We start from the raw sequence: 22,038 nt of genomic DNA, 5'->3' as shown, positions 1-22,038 counted from the left end.
CCCATGTGGGAGCAGAGGGACTATAAAAACTGAACATTTTTAGTTTTGTTGTCATTTCATTTTTGATTTGCATTTTCATAATTGAAACGGCATGGCTGTATGAATTCGTACAGAATTTATTAGATCATGAATGTCTGCAAAGTTGGTCAAAAGGAATAAAAAGTTGGTCTAAAAAAATAAATACATCTACACGACCAGTCAAAAGTTTGGAAACACCTTCTCATTGAAGGGTTTTTATTAATTTTAATTATTTGAAACACTGAAGATTAATACTGAAGACATCAAAACTATGAAAGAACGTATGTGGAATTATTTAATTAACAAAAAAGTGTTAAACAAAGCAGAATATGTTTTATATTTTAGATTCTGTAAAGTAGACCCCTTTTTCCTTCATGACAGCTTTGCACACTCTTGGTATTCTCTCAGTCTACTTCATGAAGTGGTCTACTGGAATGGTTTCTAATTAACATGAGTCTTGTCAAGAGATCATTTGTAGAATGACTTGCCTTCTTAATGTGTTTGAGACCATCAGTTGTGTTGTTCAGAGGTAGGGTTAGTACACAATGGATCGCCCTATTTGACTACTGTTGTAATCCAGATTATGGCAAAACCACATTATCATAGTTTTGATGTCTTCAGTATTAATCTACAATGCTGGAAGTAATTAAAATAAATAAAAACCATTGAATGAGAAGGTGTGTCCAAATTCTTGACTGGTAGTGTATTTTTATTGAAATGTTCACTGTGTCCCAACATGTTTTAGATATGGGGTTGTGTATCGACACACATTTCAAGGGAATAACTGAAGAAAGGGCTCGCACATGTACTGTACAAGACCGGTGCGTATAGGAGAGGAGTGAGAAGCTCATAAATACAAAAGTCCTGCAAATATTTATCAGCAACGTTTCGGTCCTGGACCTTCGTCAGGCAAACTGTTTGCAGAATAGGGGACAAACTGTTTGTCTGATGAAGGTCGAGGACTGATATGTTGCTAATAAATATCTTTGAAGTCGGACATTGCGCAGGTTTTTTGTATTTTAAGGAAATAACTTCATTACCTCATGAAAGTATAAGTTGAACAAGACACATTTGGTTTAACATATCTTACATTTAATACGCTGAAATATTTCTATGTTTGTATATAAATAATATTGAGAACTTCTCTCATGTGTCTCCATCACAACAGGACAGAAATGATGCTTCATTTGAGTACACGCCTGACAAAAATGAGCAGTTGTGTTTTCCTGTTTTGTAGTTTATCGAGGATGCTTTTAAACCAATACAGCATTTAAGAAACAAGACAAAACTGTGAGACCTGACCACTGTGTTCAGTCTCATATCTGTGCATGAAGTCCAAACTTAGAGCTAGAAACAGAGCTCGAAAAATGGCAACGTGTGGTCATAAGATGAGCTACATGCTGCAGTTATTTTTAACAATGCTACGAGATTGGTTTACAGGCAGTAACTGCATTCAAAACCATCTCATGTCAAGACAGTGAATGTAGAGAGATGTCTTCTCTCTTAGCCTTTGCCCCGCAGAGTTCAAACCCTCAAACCCTCAACCCCCCCGCCCCCCTCGGCCAGCTGTTGCCAAAAACCATCTTGCTTCACCAGCCTCAGACGGAACGGGCAGAACCTGCCACGCCCTCCAGGCTAATTCAGGACATGTAAATAAAATGCTCAGAGACACACACAGAGAATGTACTATAACTGACCACAACAACAACGCAGGCACAGGGAAGTATTTCTATCCACCGTGCTGTACCCTGTTGTTGGGGTGGAGACAGAGACAAACACACACACACACACACACACACATACACACACACACAACGTTCAGACTGAGACATAGGGCTAGATGAGGGCGTCTGTCCATCTCTCTTCCTCTATTTCTAAGAACCTCTCTCTGAAATAAACACACACACACACACACACACACACACACACACACACACACACACACACACACACACACACACACACACACACACACACACACACACACACACACACACACACACACACATGCTGGAATGTGACTGTCTGGTTCTAAATGTCTCAGACCATCCAGAAAAAAACAACCAAGCGGAGGCATTGAGGTGGAGCTGACTCCCCCGTTGGCTGAGTCGTTGGGAGGCAACCAGAAAAGTGTGTGTCCGTGTGTGTGTGTTTTTGCTATCTATGCTAGGCCTGATCTCAGATGACTGCAGACACCTTGTCCAGCTTCGAGTGATGTTTAAGAGTCAAGACCTTCCAATCAAAGTCGTCAAATTCGGACGCATTTATAGTTTAATACAAAACAAGAACTGAAAATTTTGTGCCGTCTTCTTTAAGGAATTGCATTAGAAATATTACATTATGATGTAGTTTTATTTTTATAAATTGAGCTTTGCTTTTGCATTGAGTTGCAACAATAGAAACTGTAAATATGCAATCTTCAAATTTCAAGTCGAACGAAATACTTTGCACACCCTCAAGGAAGATTGTGCTGTTAAATCAAGAGGTTACGTTCCCTTAAATGCAAAGTCTCTGTGTGTATGATTCCACCTTGCAATGTAATCTTCTCACCTGGTTAAGTGATATTGTTGAAGGGGAAGATGCATGTTGCTGAGTGCAAATAAGGATGAAATGATGTGCCAGTTTCAAATCAAACTTGCTTCACAGGCGCAGACAGACGGGGTTGAGGTTAGTCCTGTAACTCTGTAAGTCAGAGTTAATTGCCTGAAAGTGGCAGTAAAGACGTGGCAGTCGCTCAATCTGCAGGGACTTGGCTTTAGAGCCGGGGGTCTCGGTTCAAGTCTCATTACAGACAAAGTCTGGAAGCTGGAGAGGTGACAGTTCACTTCCTGGGCCCTTGAACGAGGCACCGAACCTTCAGCTGTCTGTGTGCAGCCTCCTCACTTCATCAGGCATGTCTATAGGATTCTGTTTGTGCATGTGTATGTGACGTGACTCAACACCAGAGAGAAACATTTTTAGTTTCCCTTCAGGGATTAATGAAGAATCTCTTCAATCTTTTTCCTTGTCCTCTGAACGATCAGTGAAAAGCATCCAGACGGATGCTGACGTGTTGTGAGGAGAAACTACAACAATAAACTCTGACGCATACTTCACAGCCGATCATGCACACACACTTACCCTCACTTCACCCTGAGGATGAAAGACCTCCTTTAATTTCCCTAAACTTGTGAGCTTCATAACCTTACACACTTCCACTCTCATACATGCACAGCCAGCTGTAACAGGTACAGTATCCAGTGTTGCCGTCTCTCCCTGATTTCCTGCCCAAAGAAGGGCAACAGCAGAGTTGAGATCGTCTCCCTCACATATCAGACATTCCTCAGATTCCGGCTGCAGACCTGGAGCTGAGGTCGAGGTGCTGTCTGACAGACACGACCATCAGACTTATGTTTGACACACAAACCCCCCATCGCTGCATAACAAAAACAGGAGCTGCACCTCCTGTCTGCACGATGTGGGTCACAGACGCACAAAGAATCAGGAGGAAGTACCTGTTTTCCTCGACATGCAAAGGAACACTCAGGTTCTGACTAACTTGGGGAGAGTTGCAGAACTTGTATAATCCACATCATGTGTTTCTACATCCTGCATACGGAGCTGCCAGGCTGATTCATGTCTGTCTGTAACTATCACGCTCTCAGACGTGGACCTTTCTGTGTTAACGTCATGCTACGTGAGTTAGCTTCAGCAACAAAATCCGACAGATCACACTGTTTCCTCTCGGAGTGTCTGCACCGGCTGTGAGCGACGCAGTGGGTTTGATAAACTAAAGATGATGTGTGTATGTGTTTTCTCGTTTCATGCAGCTGAGAAGAAGTGAAGGGAGATCATCATCATGTTTGATGTACTCTATCATGCATGCTGCCTTCACTGCTCCTGTAACTGAACTGACAAACAAACATGATGACATTGTAATCAACCAATCTGCTGTTGAGCTTACAGTGACAAACTTACACATATGCTTTGTCACCCTTGGGTCATCTCTGGTATATGTTCTGCTCTTGGTATTATTGTGCGCTTCCTACATCCTAGAAACACATCACTAACCATGTGAATATCTGCATGTACTCACCTCCAATGGCTTCACACCTGGACGTTATCTCCCAAAGCACGAGGGCCATCGAGTAAATGTCGGTCTGTTTGAAGGACTCCATGTTCTCCAGGTTCAGTCGGGCCTCCAGCACCTCTGGAGCCATGTAACGGGCCGTACCCACCTGCATGACAGACGGAGGAGGAGAGTGAACACATAATCCATCAGTCTTTGAGAAAAGAAATAACAAACTTTATGATGCTACGTCTGAAATTACAAATCTAGAGTTTCTATGTTGTTGTTGTGCAACAGTTTGTCTGTAACCTGCAGAGTGTTTCCTTGTTAATCTGGCAGGGATTGCACATTTGCAGAAGTCACATGTAAGTCTTAAGTTTGTGCTGTGAAACCCCAAGATCCATGTCAGCTCCAATATGAATAAAAACAATATATCCATGTCAACTTAAAGGTCTCAATAGCAGCAATCCCAACTAACCGAGTCCCAGAAAACACTTCTATCTGGGGCTTTTTAGGAGGATGGTGTTGAGTAAAACTGGTACAGGAAGTGTCCCAAGACAACTTCATGCAATCAATAGGGGCCAGAATGGAGCACACCAAGGGCCCTTTGGGAACTGAACTGAGCGAACTCATGACGGGCGTCTGAGGAAACTGAGCCCAAGAACTGATTAAGTGATGACAGACGTGAGTGCGCTGGTTGGATGCTCTCTCAACACTTAAAATCCTGATTTAATAAATAATAATAATAATTGATAGGACTTCTAAAGCGCTTTTCTAAGTACTCAGAGACGCTTTCAAAATTTAAAAAAATAAAATCCAATAAACAGAGGTGGGGAGGGAGTAGAAGTCACATGTTGTAGGCTCTTCTGAAGAGGAAGGTTTGAGGTGTTTTTTAAATAAGAGAAGAGACAGAGATGAGGATGTGTGGTGGAGGAGAGGTCCAGAGAGTCGGGGTAAAGGCTCTGTCCTACAAGGTGCGGTGCTTGGTCTTAGTGTTCGTGGACAGGAGACTAGCATCTGAGGATCTAAGGCGTCGAGATGGGGAGTGGCGTTTGAGGAGGTGGGTGAGGTTTGAGGGGGCAAAGTTGTTAAAGGGCTTCAGCAAGATCTTGATGTGGATTCGGTGCTGATGGATGGGTGTGATGTGAGCTCTGAAGCAGGAGAGGGTGAGTAACCGGGCAGCTGAGTTCTGAATATATTGCAGTCTTTCGGAGGTCAGTTGAGGGGAGGCCGAAGAGGATGCTGTTGAAGAAGGTTATATCCAAAACAATTCATAAAAACCTGAATTAGGTTGGTCGTTAAGAAAAACTTATGAGGACAAAAGACAAGGTCAGCTGGTTTTATTTGATTTTATGCATATTTAAACATTTTGTCACTCAAATCGAAGAGGATTTTTCTCATGCTAATTTTAAAGTGATCAGCTCCTAACATACAGTTTGCCGCACTAAAAGAGAACAGCTGATAATGTGATGCAGTGTCAGGAGAACAGCTCAGTCTTGTGTAATGTTTCTGTCTGGATCAGTATTACTTTGCATAACAGTGCTTGATGCTAATGATCTCCAATGTCAGAATTAGGAAAGTTGGAAACTAAAATCTCTCACAGGATCACTCTCACTGATGCTTAATAACTCTTAAAGAGCTCTTAAAGTTGGTTTGCAGAGTTACATAACTGTGGTTAAACACAAAGTGTCAAACAAGCTTGCTGGCTAAGTCTGCAAAATAGTGCTGACATAATATCTGCTGCTTTCTTCGTGCAAGGCAAAGAGGATTTGCAGCTGCATGTGTGTGCAAGCTCAACTGCAGAAACATAGATTTATTCATTATCTGGGACAATAAATGCATTAAAAGATGTCTCAGAGGTAAGAGTGTTAATGTGCAATCATCTATTTCTGTTTTCTTACACAGAGAGCAGCTTGAATGCATAAAGGAGTCAAAGGTGTCTGTTTAACCAGTAAGTCACCACAGTCTCACCTGTCCCCGCTGCATGTCCCGCCAGTGAATCATTAATCATAAAGAAGAAGTACAGAGTCGTGCTGACGGACAGATAACGTGATATAAAATGAACTGAAAGCTGCTTTGAGGAACAAGCATGTTTCAACCGCCCTCCCTTCATCCCTTTATCGCTTGTCAGGTTTCTTCTGTCAGCAAATTAGGTGTATCCCATCAAAACACACAAACACACAAGGGACTGAGATAGAGGAAGGGAAAACAAATTCGGCTCGTATCTCAGCAGAAACCAACAAAGAGCTGTTTGAATGAAAGCAAACAGAGGGAGTTTCCATATCAGCAGATAACACTCTGTTTCTACTGACCCGACACCACAGTGACACGCTGAACTGACAACAGTAATACTTTGGTTTGTGACCACTGAAAGTTAAGACTAACAGGAAGCACTTTTTACACCTCCTCTACATCTTAGAGTCTACTTTTTACATGAACACACCACATTTTCTACTCCAACCAAAAGACTCTGCATTTGTTCTTGTTCACACCTTGGTAACTTCAGGCATCGATTATTGTAATTCCCTCCTCTTTGGTCTCCCTCTGAAATCCATAAACTCCAACTGGTCCAGAACGCTGCTGCTCGTATTATCACCAGAATTCCTGTTCATTTTATTTGTATTTATTAATTACACTGTATCATGCCATGTCGATTTTATCAGCCTAATTTTTATATTGTTATTTTTTAAACTCTGCCCTGTACGGTGACTATGAGTGCTAAGAAAGGCACCTTTAAATAAATGCATTATCATTATTATTATTATTATTATTATTATTATTATTATTATTATTATTGTTATTATTATTAGTATTAGTATTAGTATTATGACATTAAAAACACCATCAGCTTGTATAAAAACAAAAAAAGTCCTCCACATTGTTTGATTGTCCGCAACTCCAACATGACCCTGAAGGAAATAGATCCTAAAGTTGCGCCCTGTGTTAACACCTGCTCCTGATTGGTCATTGCATAGCAATATTTCATAGCAGAAGTCTGGTATTCATCGATAGCAGACCGACGTTTGAAGAACAGACCCTGCTAGGGATGACGCAGACTCTGGAGGACAACACAGACAGTTTTACTCACAAAGAGAAAACAAGGTAAGAGATGAAAAGGCAGGAGAGGTTAAAAATTGTAGGTCATGACTACAGACTGTATCAAACAATAAGAAAAGTCACCTGTCCACTGTTGGCCAGGTCGTCCACTGACAGGTTGCTGTCCAGACTCAGTCCCAGCCCGAAGTCACACAGGCAGCACGTCAGGTCAGTCTTCACCAGGATGTTGGAGCTTTTCAGGTCTCGGTGGACGATGGCAACCTTTAGGTGTGTTCAAAGAAAGGAGTTAAAGCTCTGTGACACATTTTTAGCTCTAGTATGAAGATTTGTAGCGATCATATGGACATAATCGCTCTTCCCACCTTCGGGCGTCCACAGGGGAGGCGGTCACTGTGGAGATGGGCGACACCCCGGGCCAGAGAGCTGCCCAGCACATGCAGCTCCTCCCAGCTGATCACGTTGCGCGTCAGGTGCTCCTGGAGGACAGAGGGATGAGAGGAAGACAATGTGAGAAAGAGGATCATACTGTGTTAATTGTCCCACTCATGCTGGGTCACGGGACAGTGTTGGTCTCACCTGCAGGTTTCCTCTGGAGTGGAACGCTGTGATGAGCCAGTACTGCTTCTCCACCTTCCTCTCCTCAGCTGTGAGGAAGTGGAGGACGTTCTCGTGTTTGAGGTCAGAGTTGGAGAAGATGTCCTTCTCATTCTTCCATGAAGCGTACTCCTCATACGGGAAGATCTTCACAGCCACCGTTTCAAACTGATCCGAGGTGGTTTGCTTCAGTTTGGCCTTGTACACCTGAGCGAAGCGACCCTTTCCCACCTGTGAGAGGACCAAACAGTGAGTCAGAACATGGACCAGGATGCACGAGCAGAGCGGTTCTACATCCCCGTCTGTTTACCAGCAGATCCAGCTCAATCGGCAGAGGCTCGGTGTTGTGGTTCAGGTTGTTGGCGTGCGTCGAGCTGCTGTCAGACCTGTTGTCGTCCATCATGATGGCGCAGGCGTCGCTGCAGTCCAGTCCAGGTTTCGTCTTGCGCTTTTTGATGCCGCTCTCCCATTCTCGACTGTGCATGCGTCGCCGATAAGCTCGGTACCAGAAGTACATACCCACGACGACGATCCCCATCACCACCAGGGGCAGCAGGCTCACCAGAGTCACGGACACCAACGGGACCTCTTCAGTTGGATCTACAACTGGCAAAGGAGGAGAGGCAGAGGATGAGATTCATACAAGGTCAGAGGTCAAAAGGCTCATAAAAGTCATCAAACACCTGATGAATTATAAATATATACTGAATTTAACCTACACCAGTATAAAGATCTGAGGGCTGCACAGAATAATAAGAATTATCTTATCTCACAGAATTATCTTGTTCAAATTGTAGTCAATTTTAAAGTCATAATCAGTCTAATTTTAATTATTATAAATAAATATGTCATTTATTTTTATTATTTCTTTTGTATGTATTTATTAATTTATTGTTAAATTATTTCATTATTTATTTAGTTATTAATTGGATCTTATTTCAGGGATTTTTACAGATTACCTCTCAGTATTTTGATATTTTATTCTGTTTTACTTTGCTTGTAGTTTAGCATCTTAGTTTCATCTACTGGTTGAATTTCTTTGTATTTTATTATCTTATTAATTTATTTTATTTTGGTGAGCTTCCTTTCCTATTTTGATTTTTAACATCTTATTTCACCTCCATTAAAATATCATGACTATTTTCTCAGTTCATTAGCAACTTATTTATTTATTAATTTATTTATTTATTTAGCTTCATGTTCTCAACCTTGCATATTTGCTTGTGGGGGGATCTTTTTTAATATATTTTTTTACTACTATTATTATTATTTTATGTACAGCCCTATTTGTTACAATAGTATTGTTTCTTATTGAGTCTGAATATGCACAAGTGGTGACACAGTGTGGGGTAATCCCTGCAGCATTTAGCTACGAACTTGTTGAAAAATCCCCCCGTCAACATTAAACAGCTTGTGGGTTCTCTGCTACATAAAAAAACACTTTCAACTGGATCATAAAAATCAGGTGCGAGGAGGCGTAGAATATAGGTTGTCCTGATTGTGGTATAGCTATGAGTCATAATTGTTTGCTGTCATGCCATTCTTGTCCTAAAGCGAGTTCTCCTACCTGACGTACTGGGAAGTGTTTGAAAAAAACGAACTAGTAACTGTTTAAAACTGAGAGCTGCTCACATCTTTTCACCGTGAAGGAGCTGCAGAGCGTGATGGAGCTTGTGTTTATCAGACAAGTAGTAGCAACTTGAGTGCTTTGTCTCAGGTGGTTTTGTGGTAAACTTAAACCTCCAACACGACTCTGTTTCCGCAAAATTCTTAAAATGCGAGCTGCTTCTCATGATGCCAGCAACAGGTGATTAGATGTCATGCTCGGTATGATGTGAGCGTTTCTCCAGCAGCGCACATTAGAAAGAAACTGAAAACTAACTTGTTGAGAAGTTGCAGCTTTAAAGCAAAGTATGTATGTCAACAGCAACTGATCAACTGCCGCTGCTCCTTCTTTGTTCTACCCTCTACCCCTACCCTCTACCCTGTTCTACCCTAGGAGAAAGAAAGAAAGAAAGAAAATGCTGGGATCGTGTCAGACTCCAGTTGCTACAACTACTATTTCATCTCCCTCTCTCCAACACGTTCTCAGCAGATGTGTGTCTAACATGTGTCTGGTCCTGCTGGAGGTTTCTGCCTGTTAAAGGAAGTTTGTCCTTGCCACTGTAACTTGCTAAATGCTGCAAAGTGCTGTACTCATGGTGGATTAAGATGAGATCAGACTGAGTCCTGTCTGTAAGATGTGTAAGCCACTTGGATGAGCTACAGTGCCACCCATCATAAACATTCAAACTTCAATATAGTCAAAACCTGGAGTCGAACAGTGTCTGGAATCCATTTTTGCCATGTTTTACTCCACACATCTAAACATTTCTTTGGATGCATCCCTCCTTTTTCACAATCCACCATTCCAGCATTAAACTGACTGAAGGAGAAGGCTGTGCTGTAGAGGCAGTTCTCTGAAGGACACCGCTCAGTTTGTGTGTTTTGGGTTCTTCATGCAGAAGCAAACTGCAATTTCCTCACACTACTCACACAGACACAGTCCAACACAAGCACGCCCACCACAGGGAAGTCATTCTGGAGACCTGCGCTGTGAAAACAACACACTGCTGCTCACTACATGCACTCATCTAAATCATGTTCTTTCCATCGTAACAATGAGTTTGTCTACATCTGCGTAACTTTGTGATCTCAGTCGGTAGCTCTCTGCGTTCTCCTGCTGCCAGCAAAGTGAGCTGCCTTTATGGCCTCATGAGCTATAGCATTAACTACCTCCTCTGACTTCGACTGCCAGCCCGGACAGAACGGCAGCCAACCCTCAGAGCTCCAGCATCGGGGAGAAAACAGTCGAGAGCCTGTCTGCCCCGGTCTGGCGTGGCCCAGTATGGTCTGCTCTGGCTGGCCACCTTTTCAAAGAGCGTCTCACTGAGACTCTCAGGGGAACATTCTCCCTCCGAGCCAAGCTGCTGCACTCGCTGGCTGGAGGAGCGCAGGCCAAGGATTGACCACTGAAGAAGTCGCACCACCCTGCAACTGGTTTGCATTCAGATTTTCCACAGAAGACGAGCCTGTTAGCGAATGTTATGAAGCACTGAAAGAGCTTCATAGACTCTCAGGTACGTCGGAACCAACAGACAAATATGATCATCCAATCAGCTTTATTATAAGAAGAGATTTAGTATAAGATGATGCAACAGACCACGTGTTTCTCTTGGCACGATTAACTCTTATTTGAAACTTTCCTTCACTGAATTATTGTTTTTTCTAACTCCTTAGTTTTTCTGTTTTTGTCTTCACATATAATTCACAACTTATTCTTATTTGTCCCTTCAGATAGCCCTCTGAAGGTAAGAAAAAACTAGAAAAACATCCAAATCAAGCAGAATTTATCTGACATGGGCAAACACGGGATCACAGAGTCTGGGAGTAAACAGCATTAACATTCAGTCCTTCCTGCAGGTAAACGTTCACATACCTGTGCAGGTTACACATCACTCTTATTGAGTCATTCAGACAGCTTTCCATTTTCTAAACCTCAAAACTGCCAAACCACGCTGTGCCATCTGTCACCTGTGCTTGTTTACAACCAGAGCGATAGCACATGACCCGCTTTTCTGCAAACCGACTAATTCTGGTGCAGACTCGCAAGGCTGACGATGTTTAATTCTATAGTCAACTAAACTTGCACATCCTGAAATGTGACAACTAGCTTAAACATAGCATAAAACATAATTATACAAACTTGTACATTTACTTTTTAATCTTTGATTTCATTTCTGAGCCACACAGACCTGATTTAGGTTTTCAAAGCTGAAGAGGACACTTTCTTATATTTCTCTGAGTTTTATTGGCTACAAGATTATCCTGGGTCAACCAGACACTGAGTGCATCACAGTGATTTTAATCCAGTGGCCTTCATGTTTTTATTCCTTTTTTAAAATATATATTCTTGGGATATCTTTCAATCTTCTGCTCTTGTAAACAGGAAGCAAACAACATCACAACTGTTCCCTAAAGACTCTAAGCAGACTTTTTGCACACTGTTGATTTAAAGTTAGCTGCAGTGACAGGACGTTTGTAAGTATCAGTCTGGAGCTGGCGTGTCAACTGTGGGAAGCCGTCTCTTCCTATTTGGATGCTTTGCAGCAGCGACTGTAACGACAGACGCTAACCAACAATCTAGCTAAAAACACAAACACCACTCACAGTGTTATTTTTCTCTGGTTATATATCACAGCTGTCCATTTTGCTACGCTGGCTGACAAAGCTCGGTTTCCCTCAGTGTGTTTGGATGACACCACGATCACTTTGCATTGAAGCTAGCCGGCCAGGCTGCACACTTTCATTCTCTCACTTGTTTATGGGTTAACACCTTACAGGCGTGATAGCTATTACAGATAATGATGCAACGACATGGTTTGACGCTTATCTTGCAATGCCACCATGAAGCAGCAAAGACTAACTACTACGTGAAACAAATACTTATGAGTATCTTTGTCATGCCAACACTTGATCTATATCATGTGCGCTCTGAGGGTTGCTGCTATTTTAAACAGCCTAAAGTAACAACTCTCACATAATTACACAGCTGCAAAACTTTTAAGATATGTCTGATTGATGGGCTTTATAGTCTCTTTTTAAAGAAATGATTTAAATGCATCATGCACCGGGTGCTGTGTGATCTTGCACAGTAGAAATATTCATGGTGGGATGAATAATATCTTCATTTTGTGGTTGTGTGGCAGAGCGTCTGTGTGATTGTAAGGCAGTAAATCTTTCTGGAAGTGCTTTGGGCAGAGCTGCGGAGCCAATAAATCAGAAATACTCAACAAAGAACGTGGAGACATTTCTGGAATTTGAGACAACTTCAAAGTCTGGCAGTAAATCGGGTCGTGAATAAGACTGTCAGACACTCCTCTTAAAGTCCAGGTGTCTGTGTTTTCAGGACTTCTTAAAGGTTTTCAGGGTCTTGTTTTCATTTCTTCCATGATGAGGGTGTGAAAGTGAGTGGATTTGAGAAAGAAACATGGCTGCCAGCACACTCTGCTAAAAGGACTCATGTTGCCTTTTCCAATCAGGATGCCAGAGTGTTCTCATGCAGCGTTCAATGAGGTTTGACACATCATTCAGACTAATAGAGGGATCCTTGCCTCCGGCTTGTTATTACACATGTAATCAGTGTGTGTGTGTGTGTCGTTCAGGATGTGTATGCTGGGATTTCAAACACTGCCATCTCTGACTCACACTCTTAAGGCTCTAACCACTTGCTAATTACTTGGCTCCTCACAGTGTTTGGTGAATAATAAAGCTGAGTTGGATATTATAGAGGAACTGTGCGCTTGGAAAATGACAGAGCCAGACATGATTTCATGCTCCAAACAGGTGACGGTCGAATAGATGGAAGCCACTATAAACACTAATGCTGTTGAAGCACACTTCTAACAGTCCTTCAATGCGCCAGTTTGTCTTCTGCTCCAGTGCAACATTTCTAATGAGGCTTTAAATGTCACAACGTACAGAGACGCGATTGCACATTCACTTAGACTACTTCCTGATGGTTTATTTTATGAATGACTCGCTGGCATCACGGATAAATCCAGTTTAGACATATAGAAGTCAGACATCCTCACATAGTTCTGAGTTTATTCAGCAGCTATATGCCCATGCGTCACCAGCAGACGTGAAGAAATCAAACCCAAACATGGTGAGTGCTAACAGGTGTAGGATGATGTCACGTCTCACATATGATAGCTTTATAGCGGTGTGTAGCAACGCGCTGATAAAACACCGTCTTATCTCACCTCAGGGCACTTTGACTTCTCATAAAGTCGATCAAGAAAGTATAAAGGGGGCTGCATCTGTTATTACACTACTAAGACAGCAGATAAATGTATCTTGGTAACAGTTTTATGATCACTTAAGCTGGAAATCTGCAATTAAAGCGCTTATCATCGTTTTCATGTCAGGAAAACGCCACTGACCTAAAAGTCAGACTTTTTTTCTCCCTTGAAATGCATTTGAAGAAGTGTGGTAGTCTCTTGAGGGCCAATATTTACTTATCTGTAAAGTGGGTGTTCCCCTCATGACTGAGACCAGCTGTCACTCACAATCACAGCAGCAGGGGAAAGATTGAAAGGTAATTGTCCAGAAAAAAGTGACTCAAAAGTAGGCAGAGTTATTCGACAAGTGAGATAGAGTTATGATGCTGATTTTAAGATGATGGTTATCACTGCAGCAGAGACATTTAACAGCTGTTAGGCAGCCAAGAAATATGGCATCACAGAGTCTACTGACTGAAGGTGGGTACCTTATATGTAGACAGGGTCGTCTATATTCACACAGCAATTCATGAGATTATATGTGAAGCATGAGGGGATGCTCATTTTGACACACTTTCAGACAATAGGTGTTATTCAACTGCAGGGTCAAAGCGGATCGCTCTACTTTCGTATGCATTTAATGCATTCTTACTGTGATATGATCTGTTCTGTGTGGCTTCAGATTTAAAGTTTTATGCGACAGAAAGTTTATGATTTTTGATTTATTACATGAAGCATATTTAACAGGTTTTTTACTGCCTTCCCTCGGGCAGTTTGGACCCCCGAAGAATATAAATAACCTGCCTTCATCCAGGCTGGTATCATGTTATTATGGTGGTGGGTGGTGTGGAGGAATCTAACCACAGGGAGGCTGGTGACACTGACTAAAAGTGAATATTACACTCACTATTTACTTGTTATGGTAACAGCACCCAGACTGCTTCATAAACATGGCTCATATCTCTCCAGTCCTCCACTCTAACACCTCTCTGTCACACTGTTCCTGTCTACCTCTGCTTCCTCAGTGTCCTCCTCCTCCTCTCCTGTTGCTGCAGCTTAGAGCGGGTCTGTTTGAGTCATTTCTCTATGAAGCAGTCTGACTGATGTACTCGCTGACTGAAAGCCAAGATTCCACAGCGAAGGAGGAACTGTAAAAAATAAGAATATAAAAAAAAAACAGATCTTGGAACATGCACAGAGCACTTTTTCATTTATAGCTGCATAGCTGTCTTCATCTCCTCTTCCTCTTTGCTGGCCGCTCCAAGGAGTCATCGTATTAATTTTTCCTTTTCCTTATTTTCATCTCTTCCTCTCCTTCTTCAACAACAAAAAAATCCCCTCTTCATGTCATGACAAAGATTTTCGTTTATCACATTTATCATGAGCAATGCCAAAATAACCCATGAAATGACTTGGAGGAGATCAGGCGACATCTGTGCAAAAACACAGACAGTGCGAGTCGCGGAATCCGAGTCCGGAATGAATTAGTTCTTCCTTCATCTCATTCCTCACATAGCGTGCCTCCAAGCATGTAAAACTGACTTTCACAAGAGCACAGCTGTAAATACAGCACTAAAACAAATAGCATGTTACTCTGACAAGCTAGTATTTACTATCAATGCCTCCTTCTCTCACTGAAACGACTTCACAAGCTCCAAAACACATGTGTAACTGATGCTGGCTGAGAGGCGGTGTTACCCTGCTCCAGATCATCTTTACAGGATCTTAATGTGAAACAAATGCAGCATCATAGAGGTCCAGGTCTCTCTGAGTCAGAAGGATTGTCTCTGATTGCTTTCTGTCTTCTTGGCACCGTGATTGGAAGAGTGCAGAATGTTAAAATAATTATAACAAACATAATGTATCTACACAAATGCTTACATTTGGAAACAAGCCAATAATCTTTAGCTTTCTATCATCAGGCCCCTCTCCTTTGGAATCATCTTCCAGTCATCATCAGGGAGGCAGACTTCCTTGCTACTTTTAAGAGCAGGCTTAAAACTTCCCTCAATGATAGTTAGGGCTACTTAAAGCTTGAGCCAGTTCCTAGTTATGCCATAAGCATAGAGTGCCGGAGGATCCGGCACACCAAGCTCCTGTGTCTCCCTCTCTCCCTCTGTATGCATACATGTTGCATATAATGCATGTTGCTGACTTTATATCTTCATGTCCCGTGACGAAATCTCCTCCCAGGACTTTTTGAACCCTCGTCTTGAAGGTTGCTGAAAATGAGATGCTGCCATGGACCTTTTTATTAGTCTTTTAAAATCATTACAGCTTCCTGACTCTGTCTGCTAATCTCCCCCATATTCACATATTTACAGATGTTAATGGATAAAACAGGCCTGTAGATCTCATCTGTTAAGTTATTATCAGTCTTTAGGCTGTCTTACTGATCTTCTGGCTGTTTAAGATGCTTGATTCTGATTGGTCCAAACCCCTTGACAATGGTTATTAACTTTGAGCAACATGAGCAATGTCAGAGACAAACTGATCACACGTCATGTCAAATCAATCCGCGGAAAAGAGTTCTGGAACATTTTGCTTCCGCTTGTTGATAACATTGACAATAAGGTGAGGTGGATTCTGTCCAGCAATATTATCAATGAGCGGAGCAGGTGAGAGAAACTTTAGGTTATGGGATCTCTACATAGAAACTTAAACCATGAGCGGTGGTGATGATAGCAGCAGGGTTCAAAGTTGTGACATTTGCTTATTTTTAAAGGTGTGTGAACCGCAGAGCTCAGAGAAGGAGAGCTGAATGAGGAAAGTGTCATGTTAAATCTTCCGCAACAGGCAGATGAGAATCCATCGCTGTGGAATCAGTGGGACTATTTTTTAAAAACTGTAAACATAAATCATTTATATCAATAAAATAATTGTTTTTTGACGTGTTTGTATTTTAAGTTAGTAGCCGGGTAATAAGTGGGATAATGTATGTTTAGCAGCTTGTTATGGGAAAAAGACCCTGCCAGCCCCTTACATCATCAATACTCTACTGTTTTTGCAAATATTAAATATAGTTTTAGTATTATTATTAGCATTGAAGCCATAAGTCTGTATTACCTGTTGTTATTCTTGTCTGTCGAATAACATTTCTATAACATTATGTCATCCATTTATTTTTATTAGATGTATTAGTTGTAAGATTAAATGTTCTCCAACTTATTAATGAATGTTCACAGACAACTTTAATTTACTCACCTCATTTTTCATTCAATCCAGTTACACCCCTCCGTCCCCCTGACACACAGCGTACCTGCAGCTTACTCTCTTTGCACACACCCAGAGTCATGTCCTGCCTTACCCTTTACTGTTCCCTTCTCTGTATCTGGTCTGTCGATGGTAGCAGGATGTTTTCAGAATAAATAACACAACTTTTGTTTTGTAATCTTTCATTTCATATTTCAATATCACAAAAGGTGACAAGCTTGTGAACGAGGCGGTTTTATGACGTATAGTTTCACAACTTTCAAAAACTAAGATAGTGCTGAGCGATATCGTCAGCAACCAAGTGCACATAACTTTTAAAACAGCAGTTTGAGAAGGTTCATATTTAACACAAGACGTCAGACGTACTATACTTTGCTGGCACGTCAAGGTATCATTTCAATGAGGGAAACACTGCCATTGTTTTCAAAGTTGTTTATCAGGAATCAAATTATCTGCATAGGTCCCAGTTCTTCCGAAAAACAAAGAACTGTGCTGATGAAACATGCGGCTCATAGAATGCTAAAGGAGTTTGTTGTAGCACTAAACTGCAGCCAAGAATAAAAAGTTGAAGCTTTTTATTAACAATCAAACACCCTGAGTTAATCCCACTCAGAGAGTAACAGCAAAGCACACATCTGCCCATCAGATTAACTTCCACTGAGCTGTCTATCAAACCAACAGGCCCCGTAAGCATCTGCTGCAGTGGGATCACAATGTTCACGCCCTCATGGTGACATTTATAACACATGTTTGTATGCAAAAAAACTCACTCACTCACTCACAAACAAGATAATCCACAACTGTGACACTCGAGCAATAAACCGAATCCACAAACGCTATTCCAGGCACGTCATAAGAATGCAACGCTGGGGCGGAACAATGTGAGGCATTTGTGGAGGAATCGGCCGTGGCAGTGGTCCAGTAAACAATAACAAGAACTTCCTGCTGCATGCATCCTCAATGGGAGGAAGGAACCACAACCCTTACCCTCAGGCCGCTGCATCCATATATGTGTTTGTGTGTGTGTGTGTGTGTGTGTGTGTGTGTGTGTGTGTGTGTGTGTGTGTGTGTGTGTGTGTGTGTGTGTGTGTGTGTGTGTGTGTGTGTGTGTGACCAACAAAAATAGGGACTGATAGGAATGATTTACACAAACTGCTGCACACATCCTCAATAGATCAACTGAGCTTGCCAAATTTAGCATGAAAAGCTAATTATACAGTTCCATGCCTTCATTTTTACAGTACATCTTCATACTGTTAGTGCACAGAGCTATTGATTATTTGAAACAGGAAGATCCGAGCGCAGCGTCAGCAACAACCAGCTCCAGAGATGACTCATAACAAAGTAGGAGTTCAAACTAATTTTCGACTCGTGTGCGGCGAGTGGAAACACTGCCTACAACTGCTAGTTATGGTCATGAGAATTCAAATCATTGCTAAATTACTACCCACATAATTGCTGTTTTGAGGTTAAGCATGCCAGCGAGTATGTGCTCCATTTGCAACACAAACTCACCAAATAATTCTGATATTTCTAAGAAGAGGGAAATCTTGTGGCTTCATTCATTACAGTGAAACTCTCCACAAGAAGGTCAGACAAGCAAGGAAGAGTCCCTCTCAACAGAGCGTTAAAGCTAAGAGCACTAGATTTAGAAGCAGCTCAAGCACACTGGTTGGTTTGTTTATCTTTGAATGCATTACTTTGAGATGCAAACTGATGCTGAAAGAAACGTTACAGATTGATCGAATTGCAGCTCCGTAATCTCCAACTGCTAATGCTATATTACAGACAGCATATTGTATATGTTTGGCAGTATTTTGGATCAGATAATTGAGTTAAAGTTGTGTCTGGGCTGTGTTTAGTTAACTCGACTCATGCAAACCAATTTGACATCATTAAGTGTTTTTTTTTTTTTTTAGACTTGACTCCATTTAAGCAAATAAGAAATTAATCAAACTTTTGGTTGCAGTTGACTCTGGCGCCCCCTGTGGACAAAGTAGCTCTTGTCCTTTACAGCATGGGTTCCCAAACTTTTCAGTCTGCAACCCCCAAGATAAATGTGCCAATTCTGTGCGTTCCCCACGGTCCCTCGAGGTGATTAAATCATGCTTCATACTTCGATTAGCTTCAAAATTAGCCTAGCTACGTGTGCATGTGCTGCTGTGTTTCCTGTGCTGCTGAGAATGAACCTGCTGCTCCTGATGCTTTAAATCAAGGGTGTCAAACATACGGCCCGCGTGCCAAAACCAGCCCGCCAGAGGTTCCAATCCGGACCATGGACGACTACCCAAAGGGAAAAAATGATAGAGTAGACATTAACTGCAATTTTTCAATAAAAGTAACTACTATTTCAGATTTGTCCTCTGGGGGTTGCATACAATCATAGTGCTAATAGAACGCACCTAAATGGTGCTCCGGGAAAATATTTGCAGGTTGCATAATCTGGTGGAAGTTCATAGATTTTTAGAGCACTTCAAGATCCAATCAATACTAAAGTTTTGGTATCTGTAAACTTGTAACAGCAGGAGCAGTGGATCCACCTTTTTCGAAGAATGGAGCCACATATCGTGTGCATGCTTACCATACATGTGTGTACGTCATAGGTGCGCTTCGTCACTACTAACACTAGCACTACACCCCTGCTTACAACACTGTTCAGCAAGCACACTGTTCATGCTGGAGCTGAGGGGTCCATGATAGTCAACTTAACCTTCTTCATCATTATAATCTCTGTTATTTTGCTGTAAACAGAACACACTGTGTGTCAGGTGAATGGGTAACCTGTGTGTTTGGTGTGTTTGGTGGAGGCTTCAGGGCTTAAAGAGTAAAATATTCTGCCCACTATGAGACTCCTCATGGCGAAAAATACAACAGCTGTTTTTCCAAAAAAGATCATTTAATGTGAACATTATCAGAATGTACTTGTTCTTTTTTGCACAAGAACGAAGGGAACATTTTTATGTTTTCCTTCTCTATAAGTTATGTTGTGATTTTACTTGAGATCAAATTGGGCTGTATGTGGCCCCTGAACTGACATGACACCCCTGCTTTAAATAATTAACTTCTAACCAACCCTAACCTTAAACCAGAAATGAAAGGTAGAGCACTAATGAAAACATTATATTTGCAAGATTTTCTTCAAATTTAACTACTTTTTATAGATTCTTTTTTACAATTAGAGGTAAAATATGCTATTTTAAGACATCTTGCGAACACACATTAGTACCTTGTGACAAGCCAGTTCGGCATTTTCTTGAAAATCAGTCACTGTGAATATTTGTGGTGCAAAATGCAAAAAAGGCTGTTTCTTCAGCATGCTGTGAATCACCTGGTCTGACACTTGCCTACATGCAGAGGTTACATGCATTAAAAAATATACTGTATAGAAATTAACTACCTGGTTAGTGATGGTCTTGTTTGCTTTTGCAACGCATAAGGGGACATCACAGTTAAATTAAGTCTCTTTCAAACCAGTTAAATTTCCTTATAGTGGCTTTAAGTGCACCAAATATAAAAACGTAGATACCTTTACTAGAGTAATATCATAAAAACTGACTTTCACCTCTACTGAAGCCATGTTCTGGTTTCACATGTGTCTTCCAACGCTGGCTAACCTCTGCCACCAACATTCATTTTTTAATTATATGTAGATCTGGTAAAATGAACCCAGAGTGGTGTGTTGTGCAGGAATCAGAGGAATGTATTGTTCCTTGATAAAACTGTAACATGTAATGAGACTACCTGCCCCACAGCAGCAGCACACTGAGTCCTCTTCACTGTCAGTCACTACAGAGGTGTGAAGGGGCCTGCTCTCCATGTGCTGGAGATGTTTCTGATTTGAGCTAAACACACACAGGAAACCATATGTCTGAGCTCTCCAGCGTGGCTGGTCTGCACAGCCACACATGTACGCACACACACAGGGGCCGAGACAGACAGCAAGCTTTTTTTCTCAGCAGTCAAACACACAGAGCACACCCAGCTGACAGTCTGACCACAATGAGGATTCCCCTTTGTTGTTTGTAATTCAAACATCACATTTCCACTTCCTGTTTGTGAAGATGGTGCTTTTACCACCAGACAGCAGTGACAGTAATGAGACCTGAAAACACTTCCGAATTCTGAAACTCATGTGGACACTGTTTCCTTGTCTGCGGTCGGAGAGAAAGTTCAAGACGGAGAATGTAGAAGAGGGGGAGGGGATGATAACATAATGGAAAGAAAGATTTAGAGAGATTGATAGTAAAAGACAACTCATCAAACATAGACGAGCACTCGGTTACTTATTGACAGAGGGTTGTATTTGCTCTGTTAAGCACACGTCTGATAACTGAACATCTGTCTGAACACAGTTTACAGTTGATCAATCAGACGTGCAGGGACAGATGTGTAAACACACAGACTCATCTTGTTTTTTCAAGCTTTAATGCATTTAAGGTTTTGTAAAGGGTGCGGTTAACCGCATCAGAGCAGCTGTGTTTTAAGCCTTAGATGTATCGAGCATGGCTGCGGTCTCAGTGACATCAAACACCAGTTTCTGAAGAAGCATTATGACACCAAAGATGACTGTTGTCTTGTTGGAAATGCTCCCACTAACTTTCAGTAATCTAGAAACCTGTCTCTGTGGCATCACACATTGGTTTCTGAAGAGATGTTTTGATGGCGAGCGCCATGTCAGGGAATGCTGACTCATTCTAACTTTCGAGGTAGGCTGTCCTCACTTGTCAGTCAACGTAGCTGTGACTCTAATCATGCAAATTTATACAAATCTCTTAGCCTTAATAAAACTTAAAAAAGATGCGTGATAAAAATAAATTCACACCCGCGGTGTGTCAAAAATAAATGAGCTGCATTCATGCGAGGCTCAAAACATAAACATTTTTAAAAGCAAACTCAAGACCTACCTTTTTAATCTCGCTTTTAACTGAGTTTTATTCTTAGAACAGTTTTATTTCACCTTACTTTATTTATTTATTTACTTATTTATTTATTATCTCGCTCAAATTGTAATCACTTTTTATTTATTTCATTTCATTGATATATTTATCTTAAGTATAGCACCTTATTATCTTTTAATGGTCAAATATTTTAGTGTTTTATTTTGGTGAGTTTAATTTCCTGTGTTGAGTTTTAACATCTCGTGTTTCCTCCAGTGTTTCCTCATTAAGATATCATGAGAGCGTTTACTCAGTTCGTTCAGCAACTTCTTTTTTATTTTTCATTTATTTCATTATTTTATTTTTATCGTTATTATTATTGTTGTTGCATATATTTTGTTCTTAACCT

At 41.3% G+C, this 22,038-nt stretch overlaps 1 protein-coding gene across 3 annotated transcripts in view; it reads right to left on the bottom strand.

The window, feature by feature from the left end:
• The window catches only part of LOC117823547 (TGF-beta receptor type-2-like), a 42,132-nt gene that overhangs the window by 7,549 nt on the left and 12,545 nt on the right, over positions 1-22,038 (bottom strand). For all 3 annotated transcript variants that reach the window (XM_034698766.1, XM_034698767.1, XM_034698768.1), the window contains 5 exons: positions 8,028-8,323; positions 7,700-7,948; positions 7,486-7,599; positions 7,247-7,384; positions 4,094-4,235 (listed from right to left, as the gene is read on the bottom strand). In XM_034698766.1, coding sequence (XP_034554657.1) covers positions 4,094-4,235; positions 7,247-7,384; positions 7,486-7,599; positions 7,700-7,948; positions 8,028-8,323 — 939 coding nt within the window. The remainder of the gene's footprint in view (positions 1-4,093; positions 4,236-7,246; positions 7,385-7,485; positions 7,600-7,699; positions 7,949-8,027; positions 8,324-22,038) is intronic.

The sequence above is a fragment of the Notolabrus celidotus genome, chromosome 12 (genome assembly GCF_009762535.1).
Source record: "Notolabrus celidotus isolate fNotCel1 chromosome 12, fNotCel1.pri, whole genome shotgun sequence".
In the NCBI taxonomy this organism is placed as follows: Eukaryota; Metazoa; Chordata; class Actinopteri; order Labriformes; family Labridae; genus Notolabrus; species Notolabrus celidotus.
Note: the sequence above shows the minus strand (reverse complement) of the source record. Positions and strands in the feature narration are given on the sequence as shown.